General features: G+C 38.7%; 1 protein-coding gene across 1 annotated transcript; it reads left to right on the top strand.

The window, feature by feature from the left end:
* Positions 1–937: 937 nt before the first annotated feature.
* On the top strand, positions 938–24,131 carry LOC115442460 (calpain-D). The gene is made up of 21 exons (XM_037447672.1): positions 938–1,432; positions 7,121–7,252; positions 7,381–7,439; positions 7,532–8,816; positions 8,947–9,066; positions 9,534–9,658; positions 10,262–10,448; positions 11,145–11,260; positions 11,560–11,653; positions 12,122–12,246; positions 12,588–12,700; positions 13,313–13,490; positions 13,763–13,962; positions 14,739–14,835; positions 15,061–15,242; positions 15,525–15,808; positions 15,971–16,135; positions 16,257–16,368; positions 17,461–17,733; positions 18,403–18,545; positions 19,290–24,131. Exons 1-21 carry the CDS (start codon positions 1,194–1,196, stop codon positions 19,477–19,479), a joined length of 4,419 nt encoding a protein of 1,472 aa, XP_037303569.1. The 5' UTR covers positions 938–1,193; the 3' UTR covers positions 19,480–24,131.
* The last annotated feature ends 1,688 nt before the right edge of the window (positions 24,132–25,819 follow it).

Below are 25,819 nucleotides of genomic sequence, written 5' to 3'. Positions count from 1 at the left end.
TTTCCGTCTAATGATGTGATGGGTCATGGGGATAATATTGTGATGATAGGCGTAGGGCATCAACTAATTTGTTTGAAAAAGGAACTTATTGTAATTTTAAAAGGTTTCTACTTCTTTTGTTTCTATTCCGCATTATTTTCTTTTTTAACAAATTGGCTTTATAATAATATTTTGTTATAATTACCTACTCCGATAGCTTTTTATAAAAAAAAAGAATTTAACCAAATTTATATAACAAACGCTTGGAAAATAAACCATATTAATTATCAAAACACGCCTAACGATATCACACATGAATATTTCACGAATGTCCGTTGATAACATGGTAGCCCCGGAAAATAAGGGTTTTTATTACACCAACCCTAAATTATTATACCGTTACTCTTCTGAAGTCGATAATTCAAAATTTATCAGCTTTCCGTTCTGTTATGGCGGCTTTTTGATAGTTATTGCAGATGAATTATTACGAATGAGGACTGTTCCGAAATTTCGAACGTTTTATCAACAATGATTGATAGTGTAGACACGGGATTCGTTAAATCCAGGCATTGATCGTTTATTTTTAGTGGTTCGCATTTTATGGCAAAATTAATGACATACTGTATTATAGGTAGGTAAGTATGGAAATAAAAAGAAAATTTTGAGGTCACTAAGAGCTAAAATGTTGTCTATTTTCATCGCATTAGCATTAAAAAACAGCATTAATTAACGAAATAGCTATGTAGTAGGTAGATGAGAAATTTGGAAATGCATATAGGTACATAATATTATGTATTTATGCCAATTTATGCATATTGGATAGGTTCTAAACAAAAATTCTCAACAAAAATATTGCCATCTATAATCACTAAACTGAACTAAAAACTCCATGACAGTAATATCAGTCTTCATAAAACCAAGAGATGGCAGCTATCACGCTGTAAATAAAAACATTACAATCAGTTTGTTTATAATTTTCAATTTACTATTACTATTTGTTTTGTAATCAAAAGAACATTTGAGAGCTGTAAAGTAATCGTGTTACTGATATTCTTTGAAACCGACAGCACAATATCTGGCAGCGTCACACCCCTATACAAAAAAGTTATATACAAACAACATGGTGGATCAGCTGTTTTCGTTTTTCTCAAATCGTAAATTGTTTTTATAAAAACGACGCATTGTTATGGTTTAATAGCCATGTGTGAATTAAAATGGGCTCCATCGCATCTGTGCTGCAATGGCATTGTCAAACGTGCGGCCAAATCAACCCCACAGAGAGTGTGAAGTGCTTAAAATGTGGTACAAAGAGAGTATCAAGTCATGACAGCGGTTTATCAAGGGATAACTGCAGGGATTCTTCATCGGAATACACCACGAGAACAGGAAAAAGCGAAGGCACCACCCCAGGTTCTGAGGCGATCTTCATCCCTTCCGAAAACCAATTCAATAGGTGAGTATTAATATCTTTTGTTGGTGGTACAAGTTATTGATTTTTGTTGACCTGTATTTTAGGTTATATTTCGTCAGTATTATATTGTTGCGCGTTCCCGAACGTATTTCATTAACTAAATTACAGCGTGACATGATTATATGTGCGTATGTGAGTTAATAATTGGTGTGTAATGTGTCTATTGTCGCGACTCGTACAATGAACATAGGTAGGTATTTATATGTGGGCGCAGTGTTCCGAGCTGTAGAAAATTGTGTTGTATCGCGTGTTTATCACAAAATTGATTTATTTAAGCCAATTTCATAGCGCAATGTCGTGAAAACATATGCCAGTAAGTATTTTAACTGGATAAATAATGGCACAGTGGCACAAAGTAACTCTAATAAGAATATTCAGACAATGGGTGTATTTCAGTAATGTTGTACAGCTCTATAGAGTTTTGAAATGTTAATAGATTATAAATTAAATACATTATGCTGTTAAAATACACTATTTCAAGTAATAGTATGCTGTTTAATGCTGATCTGAAAGAGTTTATAAGTCAGAATCTGCTTCTTTTCCTGGTAAAACCATAACTAACAAATAATATATTTTATTCAACAGAACAGCTGGACATAAAAGTACTTCTATTCACAATGCATTGAATGATTATAAATCATCATCATTGTCACCCAATTATTTTTTATTTTATAATTCAAATTTATTTTATTGTTAAGTTTGTGTTGTTTAATAAATTGGGTAAAATACCAGAGTGACATGATGCTCTATATTACTAGATTTATAAAATATTTTATTTTCCTAAAAGTAATATTTGTTCTCATAGATGGCAATCCTGAACCAAGGTGATAATGTAACAAAACCACTAAATTAGTACTTTAAATGGATTACCATTAGAAAATTTTATATTTTATAATGTGCAATGTAAACCTGTCTAATTATACAGTACTAGCTTTTGCCCGCGGCTCCGCCTGCATTATAAAGTTTTTCAGGCTAAAGTTTTCCGTTATAAAAGTAGTAGTTTCCCGGGAGCCTATGTTCTTCCCAGGGTCTCAAACTGTCTCCATACCAAATTTCATCATTATATGTTGGGTAGTTTTTGAGTTTAACACGTTCAGGTAGACAGATGCAGCGGGGGACTTTGTTTTATAATATATTTTTTAGAACGTTTTAAGAGGAACAATCTCGTCATACATCATTGTTGCATAACTTTAACCGTTTACGCAGCGCACGCAACGGAAGCTCTGAAAACGAATAATTTTTCCCCCGTTTTTGCAACATGTTTCATTACTGCTCCGCTCCTATTGGTCATAGCGTGATGATGTATAGCCTATAACACTCCACAAACAAAGGACTAACCAATGCAAAAAGAATTTTTCAGTTTGGACCGGTAGTTCCTGAGATTAGCGCGTTCAAACAAACAAACTTCAGCTTTATATAATAATATAGATTTGACTTACTCCTGCTGATATTTATGTTTAACATCAGGACACAAAACACTGTTTAGCTATTCCAAATTTATAATTTCTTATAAATAAATTAAAATAAAATGCTTCACATTGGGCAAACATAGTTGTGCTTATGTTAATTCAAGGTACATGAGAATATTTAATTATTACCAATTACCAATTAACTCACTTATATAAATACAGACAATTTATATTGGACATAAAATGTATGAAAGAACTCGGACTGGCAAGAAAGAAGAAAAAGATATATATAATCCTTATAAAAATAAAGGGAAGATGCACCACAATCCTCACCAGTGCAGATGATAAAAACCCTTACCTAACTATCTTACCAGCCTTTCACTAACTACCTTTTTTGAGTAACTCTAATAATAATAATATCAGCCCTGTATTATATACTTGCCCACTGCTGAGCACGGGCCTCCTCTACTACTGGGAGGGATTAGGCTTTTTAGAGTAACTCTGCCAAGACATTTCTCGTGTTATTTTTCCTATAAATAGAGGTTTCTAAAATTATTCTTTTAAGGATTCCAAGCTCCACATTTTTGCTTTGTTATCGTCTAATAAGTTTGAGGTTGGTTGGAATTTGTTCCAAATAAAGAAACAGCTCCCATACAAAAAGTGGACCTGTCCTTTATAATAAAAACATTTTAACAAAAAATTAAACCACCTCCAAAACCAAAAAAATAATTTAACATTACCTATATACTGGTTACTAATTTTGGAGTTTGTGCCTCATAATATGCTTAAGATGATAATTACCCAAGTACTTAAGTTACTTTATAAAATTTGCGAAAAACGATGTGTAAGCCTCTAAAATATGAGGGTTGCCCACGATTTCTCCTGGATCCAATCATTAGATCCTGACTTGGTGCCTATAGGACCACTTCAAAAGTATCCGCTTTAAAAAAAAAAAGAATTTTGACAATTAGTCCACAATTGGCGGAGTAATCGCGAAACAAACACATAAAAAAAAATACAGTCGAATTGAGAACCTCCTCCTTTATTGAAGTCAGTTAGTAATGCTGTAATGTGATGTGACAAAATAATCTTAGAGACAAATTTAATAGTTTTTTGACATTTTTACTTTTTTTTGAGGTGCGTTCCAATATAGTAACATTTATTTTTAAGTTATATTTAAGTAAAATAAAATTATAAAAGTCTTATGGTCTTATTCATAATAAAACCCGTATCGAAGGTATAAATCGCAAATAGTTAAAACGTCCTCTAAGCTTATCGAGCCTTCGATAATTTTTTTTATTCATAATGGTTTCGTAAACCTCCGATAACAAAAAGGCCTTTAAATGTGCACAATGTTGCCATTTCGTAGAAAAAAAATAATTTAAATAAGTTCTACCAATTACTACCAAGTCTTGTCTCTGGAAACAGACAATAAAAAAAAATTGTCTAGTCATTGTCACAATGGCGTTTGTCAAAAAAGTAAATAAAATAAATACAGGAGGAAGATTTATTTGATGTTCTCTAAATTCTTTGTAAAACTTGGAAGAACGCAGGCAGCAAATGCAATAAAATGGAGAGAGATAAAATAGAGAAGTGAAAAGTAGTTGGAGGAAGACAAGGTTGGTGCAGCTCTTTTCTGTATTTGAACGTTTGCGCTATGCATTCCTGCATTACTAACTATTGCTTTTTTACAAGATTATGTTGAAGTAATTGATTAGGGACCGGGTATGGACCCGCTCCCTAACCAAAACCCTCCCTAAAAGAATATGAATTCTTGAACGTGAATGTCGACACGAACTACAATTTCATATAGATGTCGTAGATTCATTTGGGGGAGCTGTGCTAACTGAAATGAAATATTGCTACTCTTGCATTGCGCATGTCAAACAATACGCACTATGATAGCCACTCTTAAAATATTCATATAAATAAAATATTTGAATAATATACAATGGTGATTATGTACCCTGGTGGCATTCAGCACAAATAATAAAGTTAAAACAGCACAATTAAATATAAAAGGAATAAATCAATTTTATTTTTTAGATCATGCTCATTGTGCCTCCTCAGAACCCACTTCCAATAGAAAATATAAAGGAGATATGTATGTATCCATTTTATGCTATAATCATGTAGGACATTGTTGTTTTAGGTAGGTCATAAGTAAAACATTTTTGAGGTCTTTATTAGTTAAAATAACAAATAAAATAAATAAAAACCTTTATCATGTAGGCATATATATAAAAGTTTCTTATGTTTACGCGAATGTTAGACATTAATATATAAAAGGCTCTTATGACAAGTCATCATATAATCAAATATGATTTACAATTTGTAAAGTACACAGATTAAGGCATGCATATGATGCATTAGTATACTATACTCGTAATCCACCTCCACCTGGAAATATAAGGGTGGTATTAACAAATCATCATTAAATAATTTAAATTTTATACTATAATCCTGTGGGATACTACTGTTGTATATTTGAATAAACATTTTTTTATTTCAAATTATGTTGAATTCTTATACATTGCATAATTTCAGGTTTGTCCCACATCTGCAGAATAAATTGTAACAGTAGAAGTGCAACATGCTATTCAGATGGACAATGAGCACCAGTGAAATAAAAAATCAAAATTGATATATATTAATAAAAGAAAAATATACATTTTATTAAAATAAATGACAATGACTAACTTTAATTATGTTGTATAATTAGTTACCTTTCAGTGTGAACAACTTTAATCTAGATTTTGGTTCAATGATGATAATAATTGATTCTGACACCTCTTCAATATTGGAAACATTGTTCTGTGGCATATATTTTTCTTTGAGCAATTGCAATGTTGTGCAACACTGCAAGAGCCACAACAGTAGTCTTCACATTGCCAAATTTAAGATATGCCATGTTACAGACATTGAAAATGCTGTTTCCACACACCAAAGTTGTTGTTGCAATATCCGGGAGTTATGAGTGCTGCTTTGCCATCTAACAATCTCTCTGATCTGAAGATTAGCATCACAAGTCACCTACAACAAACCTTTAAATCTTATGAACAACAACATTGAGGAAATAATATCCTTTTCTGTATAATATTAGGCTGCATCACAACCATATTTTTTTATTGTATATGGGTGTAATAAATACAACCAATTATAGATGGGAAGTCTTTTACGTGGTGAAATTCCAGCCTTAACAAGGGTTCCTCTGAAACGAAGTGGGGCATAGTTATAATCTGCAACATGTTATAAGTACAAGCGCACGCTCCACTTTGCTACATATACCACTGGTAGTGGCTTAAGATAATCCATAGAGGTCTCCAACATCTTACATCTATTAAAAAACTAATCTAAAAGTAGCTCATCATTAGGTATACGTATTTACCGAAGTCTGTATAATATGGAATAGAATTAACTTACTTCATGGCGATCGCAACATGTCAATGCAGTTAATTAATACTTGCAATTCTGGTGATCTGCCACAACCTATACGGTGAAGCTGCAACTCTTCGCGGACTATCAGTCACTTATAAATGCAGCCGTATGTTTGGAAAAATAATACCGTTTACGGAATTCATCATTATCCAGAGAAAACGGATCGAATTTCTGACGACACATTTTTTTACCTAAAGCAGCCTGGCTTGCATTTTTAATACGTAACTAAATAAAATTACTTCTTGAAACGAAAATGATCGAAATGTTGTATACTTCTAAGTACACACTGACTTTGGCAACAAGCGTCAAACACGAAACAGCTGACCGACGTCAACCATTTTTTTGCTATCGAACGCTTAACATAGGTGTAAAGACGGGGGTTAGGCTCGATAAATTAAAGCATCTTTATCGGAGACTTTTAGTGCAATTGAACCATTATGAATACCAATTTTTTACATGCCTCCGATAACGCCCAGATAAACTTCCGATAATTCTAATAGTTTTATTATGAATAAGACCATTAAAATCAGAGGATCTTTTAATTTAAATGTTTATATTCAATATACTTGTTTTTAATGTTGTATCCAAATATGTATAAATTATATTAGAATTTCTGTCCAATAAAAAATCGTTTTTGGACATATATAAAATCCATCAGACAAAACTCTAATTTTGTTAGAAAAGTTCAAATGATACACAAATAAAAATGACTTGTTTCACGCAAAAAAATATCAATATTGTCTTAATTACTTAGGTATTTATTTGTATTATATTTTCGTAAATGTTGACGCATATGTTGAGTGTGTTCTGTATTGTGTTGCAGCGGATGGTCGTGCGTGGGCTCGGCGCCCGAGGCGTCGCGCGCGTGGCGGTGCGCGTGCGGGCTGCGCAACGTGTCCGCCGCGTGGCGCTGCGCCGCGTGTGACGCCCTCGCGCATCACGCGCCCGTGTACAGGTGCCACACAACCTACTATAAACCACTCTCTATCAAATGTCTATTATGTAGAATGAGGATGAATTAATATTTTCACGATTATAAGGATATCTTTGTTTACTAAAGTATACATACAACATAATTTTTAGGTTATCGGATGATGAAGATCAACCTTCAGGGATGACGGAAAAGGATAATCCTGCACAAGGTAAGTTTACAAAACATGTCTAGATATGGCTTACATATTTAAAAAATAAACATTTCATAATTAAATACTGTGCATTCAATTTGTTCTTGCAGACACTATGATACGGTCCAACACCCTGGCTGTCCCATCATATAAACCCAGATCGAATTACTCGGACGGAAGACGTCTGAATCTAGATTTACAGTCACTAAGACTGTCCCCCACCCAGCTGACCGATCAGGCGCACGGCGTGACCAGATCACTGTCGCATGGCTCCGTCATCAACTCCCAGCAGAAGTGGTGGAATGTGGAGGAGACCAGGGGCACCATCAATAGGCCCACTAGTTTGATGGTGTCGGAGAGGTACTGCAACACAACGCAGTACAATCCTCGGGAGTCGTTCCTCAGGAGTCTCCACACTGTCACGCGAAGACCAAAGAAATGCAATGAAAGCAAATCCAACTGGGAGCTGAACTATGTGAAGGAATACCAGAGAGAGCAGAGCAAGGCCCTGCACCTGAAGAAATGGGCGTGCAGTAAATGCACCCTGGAGAATTCAGGCATCAGGACGCACTGTGAAGCGTGTCTGTCGCCCAGAGTGTCGCCATTATCGCGGATCCCTAATGCACGGGGCCTGAGCGTGACCACTTTGGGCCGGCACGAGACCCTAGGCAGGGAGGGGGCCACGTCCCTACCGTCGTCTGGTGGGGTTATGATCACAGTTCCTGATTGGCCTCAGACCGGCACCGCGTTAGGATCGTCTTTCCGACGGTCCGTCAGCGCGCAGAACTCTCCAGAAATTCGGCCGACCTACCGCCGCTCGTTCTCAGAGCAGACCAACGCTGAGAGACCGGTGGGAAAGGTCATATCCAGTAGACGAAGTTTGAATGATTACCAAAAGTCTCTGGCCAGCTACTGCGGAAGTCTGCCGAAGACTGAAAACAGGAAGGAATTGGCCGAGAAGAAAATCGACGAGAACAGTGTTGAGTTGATGGACAAAGAGTGTAGTTGGGACACGAACGCTGAGGGAGTGATATACGCGCTACCCAACAAGGGCAAGTACAAGGATTTGAACCTGCAACTGCAGGTGAACAATAACGGGACGCGGTACTCGTACGTGTCAGTCCAGGACACGAAGACGGTCATGAGCAACTCTCAGAATGAAGTGTTGTACTCAAACGACATTGGGGACGGTGATTACGCGAGAATTGATGAGTTGCTAGGAGCTGAGAACTGCATATCGCCGGTGAGTGAGGGTGTGGGGAACCTGCGCACCTCGCACATCGGCCCCTCGGTGTCCAAGGATGTGGGTGCCAAGCCCGCCAACCCGCTCGCCGGCAAAGTGTCGCAGAACCCACGAGAGATGCCTAAAGTGCCTTCAACGCAACAACAAGCCGCGTGAGTACACATTATATTCATTAAATTTCCAAAATTAATTTTAATATTTTTTCATGAAAAGAAATCTTAAATATAGGCATGTATACAACAATGAATGTATGGTACAGTAAATGTGTGTTGTGTTGTGCAGCCGCGAGAGTCGCATGTGGCAGTGCGGCGAGTGCTGGTTCGCGTACAACGCGTGGTGGTCGCGCGTGTGCGACGTGTGTCGCAGCGCACGCCCGCCGCACGCCGTCACACTCGCCGACAGGTTGGCACCACACTCACGCTCTTTTTTCATAATATTGTATACAAGTATTTTTGACAAGCAATCCAATCCAGTGAATAAAATAAGGTTTTTGTAAGAATTATAAAAAAAACCTTTTTTTGTATTAGTCTATTTTCGCAATTGAACAAAAAATAATTTCGATCTTTTTTTGAAATCAACGGTAAATCATCTAGACTAAAATGGCTAATAGTTATATGCAACAGCTGATTCCTAGGGGTCGTTGACCTTTAGACAATACAAAAATATATTGATAACATTTTTTAACAAAGCCACTATTAAATTATCTTTAGTTCATAAAATGTTTTGTTTGACCCGTTTAGTGTAAAAATTAACAATGTTGACATTGTTTTGTTAATCATAATTTTTGGCATCATTATTTAAACTAAACTGGCACAAGTCCAGAACTCATATAGCATTGTCAATGTCATAATGAGAGGTGTGCCCTTCAGCTCAAAACCGGGGAACCCTTCGGAAGCTGGCAGTTCTAAGCCAGCTGACCCTCCGAAGAAACTCACCGTGCCCATAGCCTCCCTGGACCATGACCTGAATAGCGATGAATTGCTGTTTGCTGTTGGTAAGTGTTTGGATGTTGGTCAATTTTGATTGTAAGACTTGTTCTTTAATGTTTAGGTATGATTTGGTGGTAACCTGTACCATACCTAAACATTAAAGAACAAGTTAAACAACACTCACTTACCAGTGATCATTGCTGACTGGAATTACACACAGCAAAGAAAATGTTAGTGCGCTATTGCCTTGTTAAACGAAAAGGCAAGCGTTCTCCAATTTGTAGCGAGTTATCTTATCACCCGTAGAATTTTGGACATAACATTTTTTCACGTCATTAACACATTCCAGTGATAACTTCTTTATTAGATCTATGAAAGTTATTTTAATTATCATATTTGATCCTACAAATTTTTATACTTCACATCAGCCACAGCCATTTTCAAAAAATAATCCCAATTTCAATCTTCAATCTGATTATGAGATTGAGTTATTTTGATTAGTTCATAATCAAAATACATAACTCATTTGTAAGCATGTCTAAAAGAACTTTGTTATGATTGGTAAATTTTTGAGATAGACCGAAAAAAGCGATAGGGATCGTTTGGTGAAAATGGCGGTTAATGAATTCATATTATGTAATTTATACATAAGAGTATTTGTCTTATAGAGTCTGACAGTCGCAGCGGTGGCAGCGGCAGCTCCAGCGGCGGCGCCGGCAGCGGCAGTGCTGCTGGTGCTGGCGGCGGAGCGGCGCTGCCGACATGGTCATGTGGTCGCTGCACGCTGCTCAACGAGCCTGACGCCAGCGCATGCGCCGCCTGCGCCGCCTCCAGGCCGCAGCCGCATGACTACTGGTACACACATTACTGCTCTTTTTTATAGTATGCTATTTTAAAAGTTTTTATATGGCATGATAGATCGACACACGAATAGGTCACCCAATGTTAAAGAATGTCTACCATCTATAAGTACACACAATATGAGAAATATCATGGGTGCATTATCGGCCATAAAGAAAAGGAATAAGGAATACAAAAGATGGGTGTTTGCGCCTTCAGCGAACTCACTCGCCATACTAAACACCGCAGCAAGCTGTTACTTCCGCTAGTCTTGTGTAAGACAGTGGCACTGCCCTGGTGGAGTCACTACATTGATGCTCAGTACTATGAACTATCCATAACAAGCCCTCGCCAAATCTCCGCATAAGTTGTAATTTTAGTTTCAAATCCTTGGTTTTAACGACTTGTCATTTCGCCAACGCTGTAATTAGACTTTGTAATTTGTTATTAGAACTATTATACTAAATTTTGCTCACAGCTTCAGTCGCTGAGATGTCGTTTTAGGAGTTCTAAATTATTTTATTTTATTTGAATAAGTAAACAAACCATTCCCTACCTACCAATAAAAATGTCAGTGTGTACGTCCTCATAGATTAAAAATTAAAATGAACGAAATATAATAAAGCGCTATTAAATTTAAAACTCACGAGCTACATAATTTTATATATATTTTTTAATACAACTATTCTTTAATGTATTTTATTTGCCCAGGTCGTGCAGTTCGTGCACGTTGCGTAACCCGCTGTCGGCGAGCTTGTGCCTCGCGTGCAAGACTCCGCCCGTGCCCAAGCACGGACTCACCGCGCCCACGGACAATCACGGATCGAGTGAGGCTTTATGGAATTTATTTTCTGTCAATGATAATTTTAAATACATCCAGCTCGAAGGATCCAAAAAATCGGGCTCGAAGGACCATTATGAAAATCATAGAGTATCAGTAAATTATGATTAATTTGAAATTCATGATCATTATGAGGTAAACATCTGTAAGAATTTTAATCGAAATTTTTCGGTGTGCCAACTCGCACTACACCTACGTGGACAAGATCCAAAACCTCTTAGTGGTAGAGGAGAACCGTGTCCAGCAGTGGGATAATCTATTACAGTGCTGGTATTGTGTTTGCAGGTGGTCGCAGTCCGTCTCCGCGCAGGAGCAACCGCCACACGCCGGCGCTGCCGCGGCGCGGCTCGCGACACAAAACACCGCCGCCTGAACCTAAGTACGACACTCTTTGGACTTTTTCTAGAAGTGGAGAAAATTATAAAGATAATATTTTATATTCGTTGGTGTAGACATTGTTAAGTCGTTTGACAGCTAATAGTTTGAAGTAGTGAAAAAAAAAGTTATTAAGATATTTTACATTCGGTATAGAAATTGTTATCTTAAGTCATTTGACAGCAAGTAGATGTTATTCTTAGGTGCAATGATATTGTATTTCAATGACACTTTGTAAATATTTCGTGTGAAGGTGCGTTTATTTTGAATAACAGAGACACTAACATTTAGTTTTTTTGGTTTGGGTGGACTGTAAATGTCATAATGGAATCAACTCCATGCGCCATGATATTATTCAAATTAAATGACTATAGGCCTTATGGCCATCGCAATTACTGTCATTAACTTTAAAATAAAAGACTCACAATATAGTTATTTGAAAATTGTAATATAATGATTGTGTGGCATTCAGGAGTGAGTCTGGCGAGTGGTCGTGTTCGGAGTGCACGTTCGCGAACCGCGGCGCCGCGCTGTGCTGCGACATGTGCCAGTCGCCGCGGGCTCGCCTGCTGCCCGCCCACCAACACGACGACGAGCGTGAGCATACCACACACAGTACTATACACTTACAACGTGATACTAATTGACGTCACAGTAAAGGCGTCAGGGCTTTTATCGGACATCCTACGAAACAGAAATAGGGTTTTGCTAGATTTGATGCTTGTAAATATATTTCATATGGTGCATATTTCATTTTAGTTTTTACACTATTTTTAAAATGTTTTTTATATTTATGTTCTCAAACTTCCTAAAGAAATTCCTCACTACAATATAAAGAAGTTAGGAATGTTGAATAGGATTCTAGAGTGAACAAACATTTGTGGTGAACAGCATGTATAATAGTGTAGTTCGGAAGTGAGCAGCAGATGTGTCCGCAGCGGAGGGGCCGGAGGGCGAGCGGCAGGAGGGCGCGCCGATGGAGGTCCTGCGGCTCGGCGAGGAGACGCACGCCTGGACGCAGTGGCAGGAGGTGCTGGCGCAGTGTGCCGCCGTGAGTCGCTGTCCATGTATACAACAATAGTTATTTTTTATTTTCCTGGCTGTAGGATATAAATTATATCCACCTCAATAGCGACTACCGTACACAAGGTGTTAAAACCCGCCATAGTGACCCACGTAAATGTATCGCGTTACGAGATCACCCTGTGTATATTCAGTTGCAACAGGCCGACATAATTGTCTGTGTCGACAGCCGAGGGATAATCATCTCTAGTCAGTCGACATTTTATTGGACCCCCCTCCGCCTACCACCAAGAGCACTGAGGTTACTTGCCAAACACGTATAAAAAGTGACGCTAATCTCAGTTTGTAATGGGAAGAAAAAATGGATTTCCATTTTTTCATAAATTTCATACATAGTCATTGCTAATGATTAGAAATAATTATAAAAATAAAAACTTATATGTGTCAGCCTCACCGTGTATACAGTTCAAGATATTTAATATAGACTAGTGGTAGTCCAGTGAAAATAGACTGTCGAATTAATTATATTTGTAACAAATATTACACAGGAAATATTTTATGTTTTTACGTATTAATATTTAAAAGATAATTCATACCTCTTTTGTTCAACACCCTGTATATAGCTATGTGTGCGTTGCAGACGGGCGAGCCGTATGTGGACTCGTCGTTCCCCGCGACGTGTAAGTCGCTGTACTACAGCGGCTCCGGCGAGGGCGCGGCGGCGCGCTGGCTGCGGCCCCACCAGATACACCTCGAGCCCGACCACCGCCTGCCCTGGCTCGTGTTCCGCGACCCCAGGCCCTCGGACATCTCGCAAGGTACCCGCTAAGGCACATGTGGACATTAAAAAACAAAACAGAAGAAACCCATTTTATTTTTAGTTCTTAGTGGCGGATAGTGGACACCGCTGTAGAGGACCACATAGTTACGTTCCTCTACGGAAGGGGAAGATTTCCAGTCAGGCAGATGTTGCTTGTGACCGGCCCCCTCCGACGGTTTCTATTCGGTGGTGGTATATATGCAGCGCGTGCGCGTGCATCTAGCGTGATTGCTGGTTAGTAACGCGTGTGGGCGGTGTGCGTGTGCGCAGGCGTGCTGGGCAACTGCTGGCTGCTGTCGGCGCTGGCGGTGCTGGCGGAGCGCTCGGCGCTGGTGCGCGGCGTGGTGCTGCGCGCCGACCCGCGCCTCGGCGCCTACCAGCTGCGCCTCTGCAAGGACGGCCGCTGGCTCACCGTCACGCTCGACGACCTGCTGCCCGCCAACAAGAAGGGCCACCTCGTCTACTCGCAGGTCCGGTGCTTACACATATATCTTCACTTAGCTCAGTCTTCACATCAAATGCACACCCATTGTGCGACATTTATCGCACGCGGAGCCACACAGTGCAATGCGCATACCTCGTAGTTGCATAAACACATTGAGGGCTAAAAAAGGGCACACAAACATTTTCCCTTATTTTTCCCACCGCCCATCCTAGGAAATTCTCTTTCTCTTCCTTCCCCTCTATCTATGGAAGCCTCTACTTTTGCTAAACCAGGGGTTAGTATGTATACCGTTTGCAGATTTTCCCCGCTGACTACCACAGCGACTCCAAAAAATGTCATTTGGTATAATAAACATTACATTAAAACAGGACCCAATCTGACAATCTTCGTACATCTACATCAACTCAGATCGTATACACTATACAATGATATACATTATTCAAAAAAAAATTGTCAATATTTGCGGTATATTTCATTTCCTGCGCTTTAACATACATAACATACATACATACATAACATCACGCATTTTATCCCCGAAGGGATATGCAGAGGCGCAACTAGGGCACCCACTTTTCGCCAAGTATGTTCCGTCCCATGATGTGATAGGGGGCGAGCCTAACGCCATATCGGGCACAAATTCCAGACTCCGGGCTGATACTGAGCAGAAAAACCCAAATATCACTGCCCGACCCGGGATTCGAACCCAGGACCTCAGAGTACTATTGTACCGGACATGCAATACAACTACGCCACCGAGGCAGGCTTTAACGTACGTCAATAAAAATGTTGTGTTGTTCACAGGCGAAGAGAAAACAATTATGGGTGCCGCTAATAGAGAAGGCTGTCGCCAAACTGCACGGGTGCTACGAGGCGCTCGTCTCTGGCCGGGCTATTGAAGGTAACCATCGTGCTCTCTTATTATTGACGTTAGGTGTTACGGTGATATAAGTTACCCTCGGCTTAATATTACAACGAGACGGGACAGAAGTTCCGACAAAGGAAAGTGGAAGGAGAAAGTTTCCTAAGATAAGAGGAGAGGTAACGAGAAAGTAATTGTTTGTAAGAGTTTATAGGCTTCGATGTGTAGTTACTGGGTAATTACCAGGATGTATACCACACGCAGGTCTGTGCACGCTGACGGGCGCGCCGTGCGAGTCGGTGTCGCTGCAGGCGGGGGGTGCAGGTGGTGCAGGGGGCGGCGCCCCGCTGGAGCCGCTGGACCGCGACCTGGTGTGGGCGCAGCTGCTGTCCTCGCGCCAGGCCTGCTTCCTCATGGGCGCCAGCTGCGGCGGCGGCAACATGAAGGTACTTTATTGTAATGGATCTATACAGAAGCATGTAAAAGTCTAGACTTAACAAACTGCCTACACTATTTCATAAAAATGTATGAGATAATTGTGTCTTGTTATTTGAAACGGTTGATAATACAGAAGTTTCTACAAACTCTTCCTGCTGACTGACTGACTATATTACTAGTCTTTGTAAGGTGTTCTGGATGACTTAGAACACTTAACCTCGAATGTGACATTTCCTTGTTTACTTCACAAAATATGTTAGTTTGGTTGTTGAACTGTGTGGGATTATCAGGTGGACGAAGAGGAGTACCAGCGCCTGGGCCTGCGTCCGCGGCACGCGTACTCTGTGCTGGATGTGGTGGAGATCCCGTGCAGCAGCGCGAGCGGCGGCGGAGCCCCGACGCGCCTGCTGCGCCTGCGCAACCCGTGGGGGCACTACACGTGGCGCGGCGCGTGGGCGCATGCGTGTCCGCGCTGGAGCGAGGAGTCGCGCCGCGCTGTGCGGGCGCAGGTGGGCTGCTCCGACGCCGACAGGGACCAGGGCGTCTTCTGGATCAGCTTCGAGGACGTGCTCAAGTTAGTACATATCATTTGTGGCTTAACAAGTGTTTTCTTTTTTTATTAATAGGAAAAATGCTATGAAAAATCAATAAGGCCTCAGCCATGTTTAATGTTGGTACTCGATATTTACTTTTTTTTTATTGTTATAATATGTATATGAACGTAACTGGTATGCAGGTACTTCGACTGCATCGACATCTGCAAGGTGCGCGGCGGCTGGCAGGAGGTGCGGCTCGGCGGCGTGCTGCCGCCCCTCGCCTCCGCCAGACACCTCACCTGTCTGCTGCTGCAGGCCGCGCAGCCCACCGAGGTCGACTTCACGCTCTTCCAGGAGGGACAGAGGTAACGCATATTCAAGGCATGTTATATTCTGGATGCGGATCTGCAGGGCATGGATATCTCACCTTCAGAATTGTTTACTTCGTGGTAATATAAAACTGACTGCAACGCTGGTTATTTTCAGGAACTCAGCGAAAAGCCAACGTTCCCAGCTGGACCTGTGTGTGGTGGTGTTCCGGACCAAGTCGGGGCCCACGGCGCAGGTCGGCAAGCTCGTGGCGCATAGCAAGAGACAGGTGAGACTACCATTCGTCATGTTATGCTGTGTATTACTAGCTTTTGCTTGCGACTTCGCCCGCGTGAAGGAGTTTTCGGGGATAAAAGTCCCTCTATATATTTTCCCGGGATAGAAAGTAGCTATTTAAGGCAAACAATCCTATGCTATATCATCTTTGTCTAACTCCAGCGGTTTCGGCAGCTTACGCCAAGATAGCAATTTTGTTTTTCGACTTACTTGATGTGTATCGTTATATTAAGACCAAATTACATAAAATCATTATAAATTGTAGTATATGTGTTATTCTGATGTATAACCAATATTACTGTAAAGTTTCATCGAAATCCGTTCAGTAGCTTTTTCGTGAAAGAGGAACAAACATACGTACATCCTCACAAACTTTCGCATTTATAATATTAGTTGGTATAATATATTAATAAAAACTATACAAAGAATTATAACCGATGCAGTGCAGCACTACAAAGTCTACGCCACCCGCCAGCCAACCTACACACATCAATACATAATAAATGTACATTCATTAAAAAAAAAAACAACAAAACAAAATAGACTCAAAATAACAATCACAAAGGGCAAGGAGAACAAGAGAAAATTAGGGAGAAAAATATTAATCATTTAAGTTTCCGAACGGACTAAAAAAAATGTGACAGTTTTCACTTGCCAGCTGTCAAAATGACAATTGCGTGATAAAGGATTCAAAAACAAAAAACGTAACGAATAAAAAAACAAGATACGAGAAAAATCGCACAGCAAGAAAACTATCAAAAGTGTGAGACAGCTTGAAGAGCTTAATAACAGCAAGTAATCACTATGCCATTGTTAGGTCTTACGCGACTTGTTGCTTCGACATTTCCGCAGAAACATGCTGCTACAACGTTTTTCTATTTTTTTATACAAATGGTGAGGTAGCTAGTCACCTACAGGTACATGTCACGTCTACTGGTCTCTCACATATGTGAAACCTACCACTTAAGAACTATAAGAGCGTTGATTTTATTATAGACAGTTAAAAACACTTTGCGCTTTTTTTTATCTACAAAAATATTCAATAATCTCAAATATTGTTTTTACAATAAAAATGATTCTCCAGGTGCGAGGGTTTGTCGGCTGCCACAAAATGCTTGAAAAAGGCTTCTACCTGGTCGTGTGTCTGGCATTCAACCACTGGCATACTGGCCTGGAGCTGGCAGACAGCTCGGCGTGGCCGCGACACGTGCTGGCAGCTCACTCCTCCAAGCCCCTGTCAGTGGAGCGACCACCGCTGCACCCCCACATCCTGGCGGACGCCATCATCGGCCTCACCCTGGCTAGGGGGCAGCGACATGAGGGACGCCAAGGGATGACTGCATACTACTTGACTAAGGTATGTGTAGAGTTTTGTGTAGCAGAGTATAAACCCTCCTCCTAGCCGAATTTCGACCACGGCAGCCAATCTCAACGGAGATCAGCTGGGTACGCAGGATATATATTATAGTGCACAAGTAGTGTGTGCGCAGTACACAGGTGCACTCTGTTCCTTCACTCTCATAGTTCGGTGAGACGGAAAGCCGACATTACTGGATAGAGATCAGACGCAGGACCAACGGCTTTACGTGCTTACCGAGGCACAGGGGTATTACACCGCCAACTTTTGACTCTGAACTGCGACTGAGTAATTTTGAAGATGGAATAAACCTAGTCACAATTATTTTAGCCCGACCCGGGATTCGAACCCAGAACCTCAGCGCGGTAGTCGTACGTGTACCATGTACAATTACAACTACGCCACTGAGGCAGTCAGCAGATTATAATAACCCGAGGCCCAGGGTTGTCCCCCATCAGGACAGTATAGACCGGTGTAGTATAGCTGCATTATTTGTGCCTCAAGCCATGTGGGATAGAAGCGTGAGCTTATATATGTATGAAAGAACTACATAGGTACACAATTTCAAATAAGAGTAAATTTTATAGTATTTTTCTTGTTCACCTACGCTTACCTTATGCATGCTATGTTTGTATCAACACAGCTGACCTTAGTTAATATTATCGTCAGGGTTGGGCGGGGCTGGTGGTTATGGTGGAGAATCGTCACACGGACAAGTGGATCCATGTGAAGTGCGACTGCCAGGAGAGCTACAACGTAGTGTCCACGCGCGGGGAGCTCAAGACTATCGACTCGGTGCCGCCATTGCACAGGCAAGTTGCAGTATTTCGTGTATGTATTTCATAGAAAAGAAACTTCTCAATGTTACCTTGAAAGTGGTGTGTGGTGCGTGGACCGCTCGAGGTGGTGCGACGTATCGTATGATCGTATGCGTACGGCTTCGTCCGGCGTACTTTAACTCTTTTTTAGGCGCAGTGTAATCAATATTTAAAAAAAAAAGTTGTAGACCTATTGCTTTTTTCTTAAAATAGCAATATGTTTTTTTTTTATTTCAATATTTTATGTAGGTTTTTCTTCTCGTTATAATAATAATAATATCAGCCCTGTATTATATACTTGCCCACTGCTGTGCACGGGCCTCCTCTACTGCTGAGAGGGATTAGGCCTTAGTCCACCACGCTGGCCTAGTGCGGATTGGTAGACTTCACACACCTTCGAAATTCCTATAGAGAACTTCTCAGATGTGCAGGTTTCCTCACGATGTTTTCCTTCACCGTTAAAGCGAAGGATAAATTCACAAATAATGCACACATGATTTTTTAGAAAAGTCAGAGGTGTGTGCCCTTGGGATTTGAACCTGCGGACATTCGTCTTGGCAATCCGTTCCACACCCAAGTAGGCTATCGCCGCTTATCTCGTTATATTCGATGAAAAGTGAGTTACGATATTAACAACGACTGTCATTATCGTACTAAACCTATGCTCGTGTGCGCGGTGTGCGTGTGCGTGAAGGTGTTGTGCGGGCTGCAACTAACCTGTGCGTCGTGTTGTTGCAGACAAGTGATCATCGTGCTGACGCAGCTGGAGGGCTCGGGCGGGTTCAGCATCGCGCACCGCCTCACGCACCGCCTCGCCGCCGGCGCGCGCCTGCAGGACTGGGCGCCCGCCGCCGACGCGCAGCCGCGCCACCGCCCGCCGCTCGCGCCGCGCCTCGCCGGCCTGCACGCGCCGCGCCTCATCACATAGCGCCAGCACCTGCACCACCACCACCACCACCACCAACACCAACCAGACTGCTCACTCACACTCAGCGCTCATACGAGATAAGTTCTAACTGTGTTACCTTCTGTGTGTCTGCGCTTTTGTAATACGTAATTATACAGCACTGCCAGCGTGCCACTCAATATTAAATCACTCAATTGATAGCATTAAACAATTATTGTATCGTAAAAGGTTATCAACACTACCGAACTGATTGCTAGACTTGTTTCGAGATTAATCGAGTATGCATGGTCTGAAAACATAATTCTATCCAAAAATACACCGTGCCCGAATATATTTCGACAATCACACTGCCTATAAGACCTGCTTCGGTGCTCCTATATCGGGCTGTCAGCTACATACCCTATGTCGAAATTATAAATGCTTGTTACCCAATGTGCTTTTCAATGATTTGTATTATCTATTTGCAACCAGTGCTCACAATGTTCATGGACTCAAATGATCAACTATTATAATAAATTAAACTCACATTTAAATCTGTTTCTTAGTTCAAACTTCATCCGATTTTCTATGCACGGTTTTGAGCTAAAAATTTATACGAAATATTCGATACTTTTTAAGGCATTTATTCCAAACATAGCAACAATAAATTCTACATCATTTGAAATCATATTTCTCTACATCAAGTCTAGAGTACATTTATATTCCCGGCAGCTCTGTCTAGTCACATTTATAAGTCTATGTACACTGCCCTTCCCCACCGATAGAGGAAAAACTAAATCGATTTCCACGCAGCATATTTACTCGTCAGTCTATAACTTCTAGTCGATTTTAATTTAAACTTTTTACGTATGTGTTCCTCCTAACTTTTAATACTATTTTTTACTTCTGTAACGTTATCTTATACCTTCAAAATGATCACTCTGGTTTATGTTTACATTATAATAAGACAGTACAATTTAAAAACTGTCTAATAAAAGAGGGAAATAATAATTTATGAATACGCAAAAATCACAATAATATTCTAATAATGCTTGTCATTGAGTTGAAAATTGTCATACAATACACCCAAAGATAACTAGCGTAACTTAAAAATTTGCAAAAAAAATCTACTAATACAAAAAAATAAAAAAAAATATTACAAATCACAAGAATTCGAACTAACGTCCTTAACGTAAGATCTCGGCTCCAGAGCCTCGTGTCATGCACAAAACTAAATGTTATTGATAACCCAGTCAGTTAAGAGTTAACTTGTTTATTGTAAGTTAAGTAAGGTTTCTGAGAACTGCGCGTAGTGTAGACTCGGCCGGGTGTAGCCCGGTCAGCTGATAACACAAATAAGTAGGTGATAATATTTTTTCTACTACACAAACTAGTGTAATCGTTGTCGGCCGGTGGTCGAGTGGTGGACCTCGTTCCCAGCCCACTCGGCCGCTCGCTGGTATCTTTGCCGTGAGAAAAGCACCGAGTGTTATTTTTGACAGAATCTTAGCATGTAAGCCACTTTAGATGTATCTTTGGCCGTTTTTACTCACCATAGTTAACTAGACTCCTAAAGGGAACACATTTAAACACGATGCGACTTCGCCCTGTTTTGGAGTTGCGTCGTCGCATCATTGTGTTCTTAATTAGGGGTCCCTTTAAGTCAATGTAGGGTCGAAACGGACATTCGCGTAGTTATAACTAAGTCATTGTATAAACACAGTCGTATCATGTTTTTTTAAAACATCTCATCACAGTAGTTCATTTTGTGTAGTGAAGTATATAACGTAGTGCGTGTGCAATTTAATGGGCGTAATTAATGTTATATCATTTGTAATCAAAATTTGAAATATTAACATGACTGAAACATCTTTCCGTCTTTAAAAATCGAATAATAACGTTTTTATTTCAAAACGTTTGCCACGAATGTTTTTAAGGATGTGATTGGGACGTGAAAATATTGTTTTTTTTTTTTAACTTGTATATATTCGCTTGGTAGGTTTAGTAATTAATGTTTCATGTTATTTAATTATATATAGTTAATTTGCAATAATTTAAAAAGACATTTTACATTTCCACGAAATTTTGGGTTAGGTGTTTTATTAACTGAAGACAACATTTGAAGAAAATTATTTAAGAAAATTAAATTCATAGATTTAAATACAGCATAATAGAAAATTGGCGAATAAATAGTGCTTTAACGGTTTGTTTCTTTGGTTCGTAATAATATTAATAATAAAATTAAAAAATAAGCTGTGATCATACTCGCGAGACGTAATTGTAGCAACACAATATTATAAAGAGGAGAGGTAAGAATTAATAATCACAGACAGCTTTCAATACCAAAAACAAGTTATTATGTTTTGAAACGTTTTTATACATAAAATATTACGTACGGACAGCCTTAAAAATAGATGAATAAATTAAAAATTTCAAATCGCGTTTAAACTCTTATATACGTATCAACAATAGTTTTTGAATGTGTTTAGCCATTTTCGTGACTGACTGTACATTTGTAATATTAAACAATTTACATCTCGCTAGTGTAAAATCGGCTTTAATGTTTAAAAAATACGTTCCATTCCAATAATACTCGTTTTAATGAAATTGTTTATTCGATAACGATTCTTGCCATTGCATTGCTTTACAACGATTTATTTAGCGGTAGGTATAGCTAGTTGTTTTGGAGTAATTATTTGTAATGGCGGTATTTTAATATTTCTTTTATTAAGTATATTTTGTTTGATGAATTTAATTCATATTGTTTTGATTATATGGGACATATTCGTCGAAAAACATGATGAAATCATTCTATGAATGCCCACAGTCGTGGAGGATCGCGATGTTTAACGCGCTCCGAGATGTTATATTGAAAGGGGTTTTAATCTTGAGGTGCAATGCAAACAGTACATATCTCTGCAGATATTGGCTGTAACAAACGACTTAAGTTAGCAAAACCACAAACCTATACGACTTTCGGACAATTTCAGTTTTAATAAAAAAAAATAGTCCCAAAATGATTTTCTCAAAAATAAATAAGTTTGAAATTATACAAAACTTATTAAGAAAACTCTAGTATTATATATGTTTTGTTTTCTTTAAGCATGATCTGTAAAATATCATCGTAGCGCATTAAACACTCGTAAATGAATTAAACATTTGTAAGTCTCGAAAATAATGTGACAAAGTGATGAAATTGAATGCTCATTATTATTAAAATGGCCTACACGACCCATGTGCAATATCTCATTTTGTTTAAGTATTACGGACACGCATGTGCATAATTATAATCATGGTATATTTAGTGTTAGTGTTAGAGCGTGTGAAGGTGGGAGTCTGCTGGACCTGCTTTCGAATGGTCTGGTTGTTAGGAGAGTTGGTGGCGGATTTACTGTTAACTTTTTTTTTGTTTGAAATACATATGATATTTGAATAGTGATGTAGAGGTTATGTGATAAAGGTTCACTACAAGTTTAAATAAAAAATATGTTGACATTTGGACACAATTTGATTAAATTTTTATATTATTTATAGTCATTAAAAACAAACCTTCTGTGGTATTACATTAACTTTTTCCATATATGTATTCAAAAATTGTTGTCATTAGAGATAGCAATAAATCCGCCATCGACAATTTTATATTATGTTCGATTTTGTCTAGTTCAAATGTGACGTATAAACAGTTTTTATGAATCTCATGTACAATAGTTGTGTGGTTTATACTCCGCGGACTTGTCGCACACAATGTAACAATAAAGAAGTTTTTAAATAGTCAAAATGTAGTTCATAAAACTATCGATAAGTTTGTACACCGATTTTACCCAAATTTTTGGAGCAATATGATTTTCTCATTGTATCTAGTTTAAGGACATGTTTCGTGCCATCGTTTGATATTCATTTTGTATGTGCGCGTTTACGGATGATAATTTTGATGACAAACTTTAATATGATTAAGAATGTGGGCAGTTGAGTCTGTAAATTGCGTAAAAAAGTTTTTTAAACCAAAGATTTAATAAGGAATCCAATGTATTTAGAATGTGGCAAAAAAACATGTCTCCGTGTCGTTTTATTGGTTGATTAAGAGACTAACACGTGACTAAAGCATTGGGCTCTCGACCAATCGCCTTTTTTGGAGACATTTTAAAGGGCTGGTCTTTTAAACCTTATAATAAAATGTTTTCAGAGTTTTCGGATGTTGTAATATTACTGAGGGTAATTTAAAATGTTGCACTTTTGCCTTAAAAAAACGTGTCCACTCAACTGCCTTAAGACTATCCCAAACCAAGCAGTTTCATTAACTGCTTGTTAAATTTCCATCCGTAACCGCGTAACGTATATTTTGAGAGTTAAATATAAAGGCTGGCATCGACTAGACAGAATCGAAGCGCGCCGAATCGAATCGCATATATTCCATAGCGTGGTTTGTCTCGGTGCTACAAAGCATTCCTAATGAAGCAACATATTTATAGCAGCGAATGAAAGCCATTCGACTCGGCACGCCTAGTCGACGTTAGCCACAATGGTGCACGGACTTGCACCGTTTGTATGTACTCGGCCCGAGTGGGCGCGCGTTTCTTCGTTTACATTTAGCGACGTTTTGTAGCATAAAGACGCTTATTTTACGAGTTAGCGGACGTCGATGCATGTTAAACTATTTATGGTAACGATAAGGAAATAAAATTATTTAAATTTGACTTTGTTTTTTTTTTTTTCATACACCTACGACATAAATACATAAAAATAGCGAACATGTTTGCTAATAAAATTTTATTTTTGCGTAATCTTCAAACCGTTGAATCGACTGACGTATATACATTCTACCGATTGATTCACAATATTGGTTTGAAAAATGTAGGCTGACAAGGAGTAAAATATAGGAAAAAAAAATAAGTACTGGGATTCGATTCTAATATGGAATCGCATAAAATTCTGAGTTCCAAGGTAACGCCTGTAGTTTTTGCGAATATGTAATATAAGTTAGAAACAGGACCATGTTAATATTTTTTCTTTTTATTTACCTTTCTTCACTTTGACAGATTTATACTTTAAGTTTAAGTTTTCAGGCACCCCCAATGGAGTTGAAGCAGACTGATCAAAATTAGTGAATATTACATTACGATGTTTGATTTCGAAATCCGGAAAATATTTATGTTTATCAGCTAAAGTAATAATGCTTACGTCTGCTCCTGTGTCAACCTCAAACTCAATGATTTTCCCATTTACACTAATTTGCAATAAGGCAGGTGGAATTTTTTCTTTATCACTAAAATAAAAAATTTCAAATATTTCTGGTTCTGATACTACCTTTTCATTAATGTCGTCCTCTGAACTTGTTCTTTCTACTACATTAACATTCTTTACCTTAAATTTCTTATTTTTATTACATACTTTGAAAATATGTCCTCTAATACTGCATTCACTACAATTTTTTTCCCGGAGTGAACATTTTGCTTCTATGTGTCCATTTTTCCCACAGCAGAAACATGACAAACTTTGTTTATTCGTTGGTGTTATACTTGAACGATAGGTAGTGTTTCTGTTCCTATTGAAGTTTTTTCCTTGCAATTGAAACATTTGTGTTTCTTCCTTTTCTTTATCCTGGTTGAAGGCTAGTTTATAAGCTGTCTCTGCTGTTTTTCCAATGGTAGTCAGGCTGACCAAGGATTGGTCGGCTTGCTTCAATAATTCAAATTTTACTGAATCATAATATGCACCATTTAGTAGTCTTTCTTTTATTTCATCATCTAAAATCTTAAAATTACAGTTTTTCGACAACTTTTTTAGTTCTGTTATATATTGTTCAATTGTTTCATTAGGTTTTTGACATCGTTTTCGAAATTCTGCTTGATGCAGGGCATAGTTTTTTACAGGATGATAATATGTTTTCAGTTTTTCACATATATTTTCATATGTTTCATTTACTGGTGATGTCGGCGTGCACAACGTTATTAACAAATCATAAACTTTCGTGCTTAATTTTGTTATAAGTAATGGCACTCTTTTTTCTTTCGTTATATCATTTAATAGAAGGAAACATTCAAATTGTTGTTGATATGCATTCCAATTTTCACCAGTAAATATCTCTAAACTTGTGATAAAATTCATGTTTATAGTTGACGAACAGCTTTCTGAATAAATTTTGTCAATATATTCACGTAAGTATTTCTAATGTCTTGGATGGAATGCTTGTCCGAAAATAAAGGTTTCTTTGTTAAATTGTTAGCAATTATTATAAGTTCTTCTTTAGTTTTCTCTTGTATCCATCATTTTTTTCCTTTTTTAATTAAATCGTGAATACAATCCATTCATGTAATGGCACATGGATCACTATAGTAATGGCAACTATTTTTATTTTACACTTTTTTTTTACATATTATTATTA

The sequence above is a fragment of the Manduca sexta genome, chromosome 7, assembly GCF_014839805.1.
Source record: "Manduca sexta isolate Smith_Timp_Sample1 chromosome 7, JHU_Msex_v1.0, whole genome shotgun sequence".
NCBI lineage: Eukaryota > Metazoa > Arthropoda > Insecta > Lepidoptera > Sphingidae > Manduca > Manduca sexta.
The sequence above is the reverse complement of the archived record's forward strand: the minus strand, read 5'-3'. Positions and strand labels throughout refer to the sequence as shown.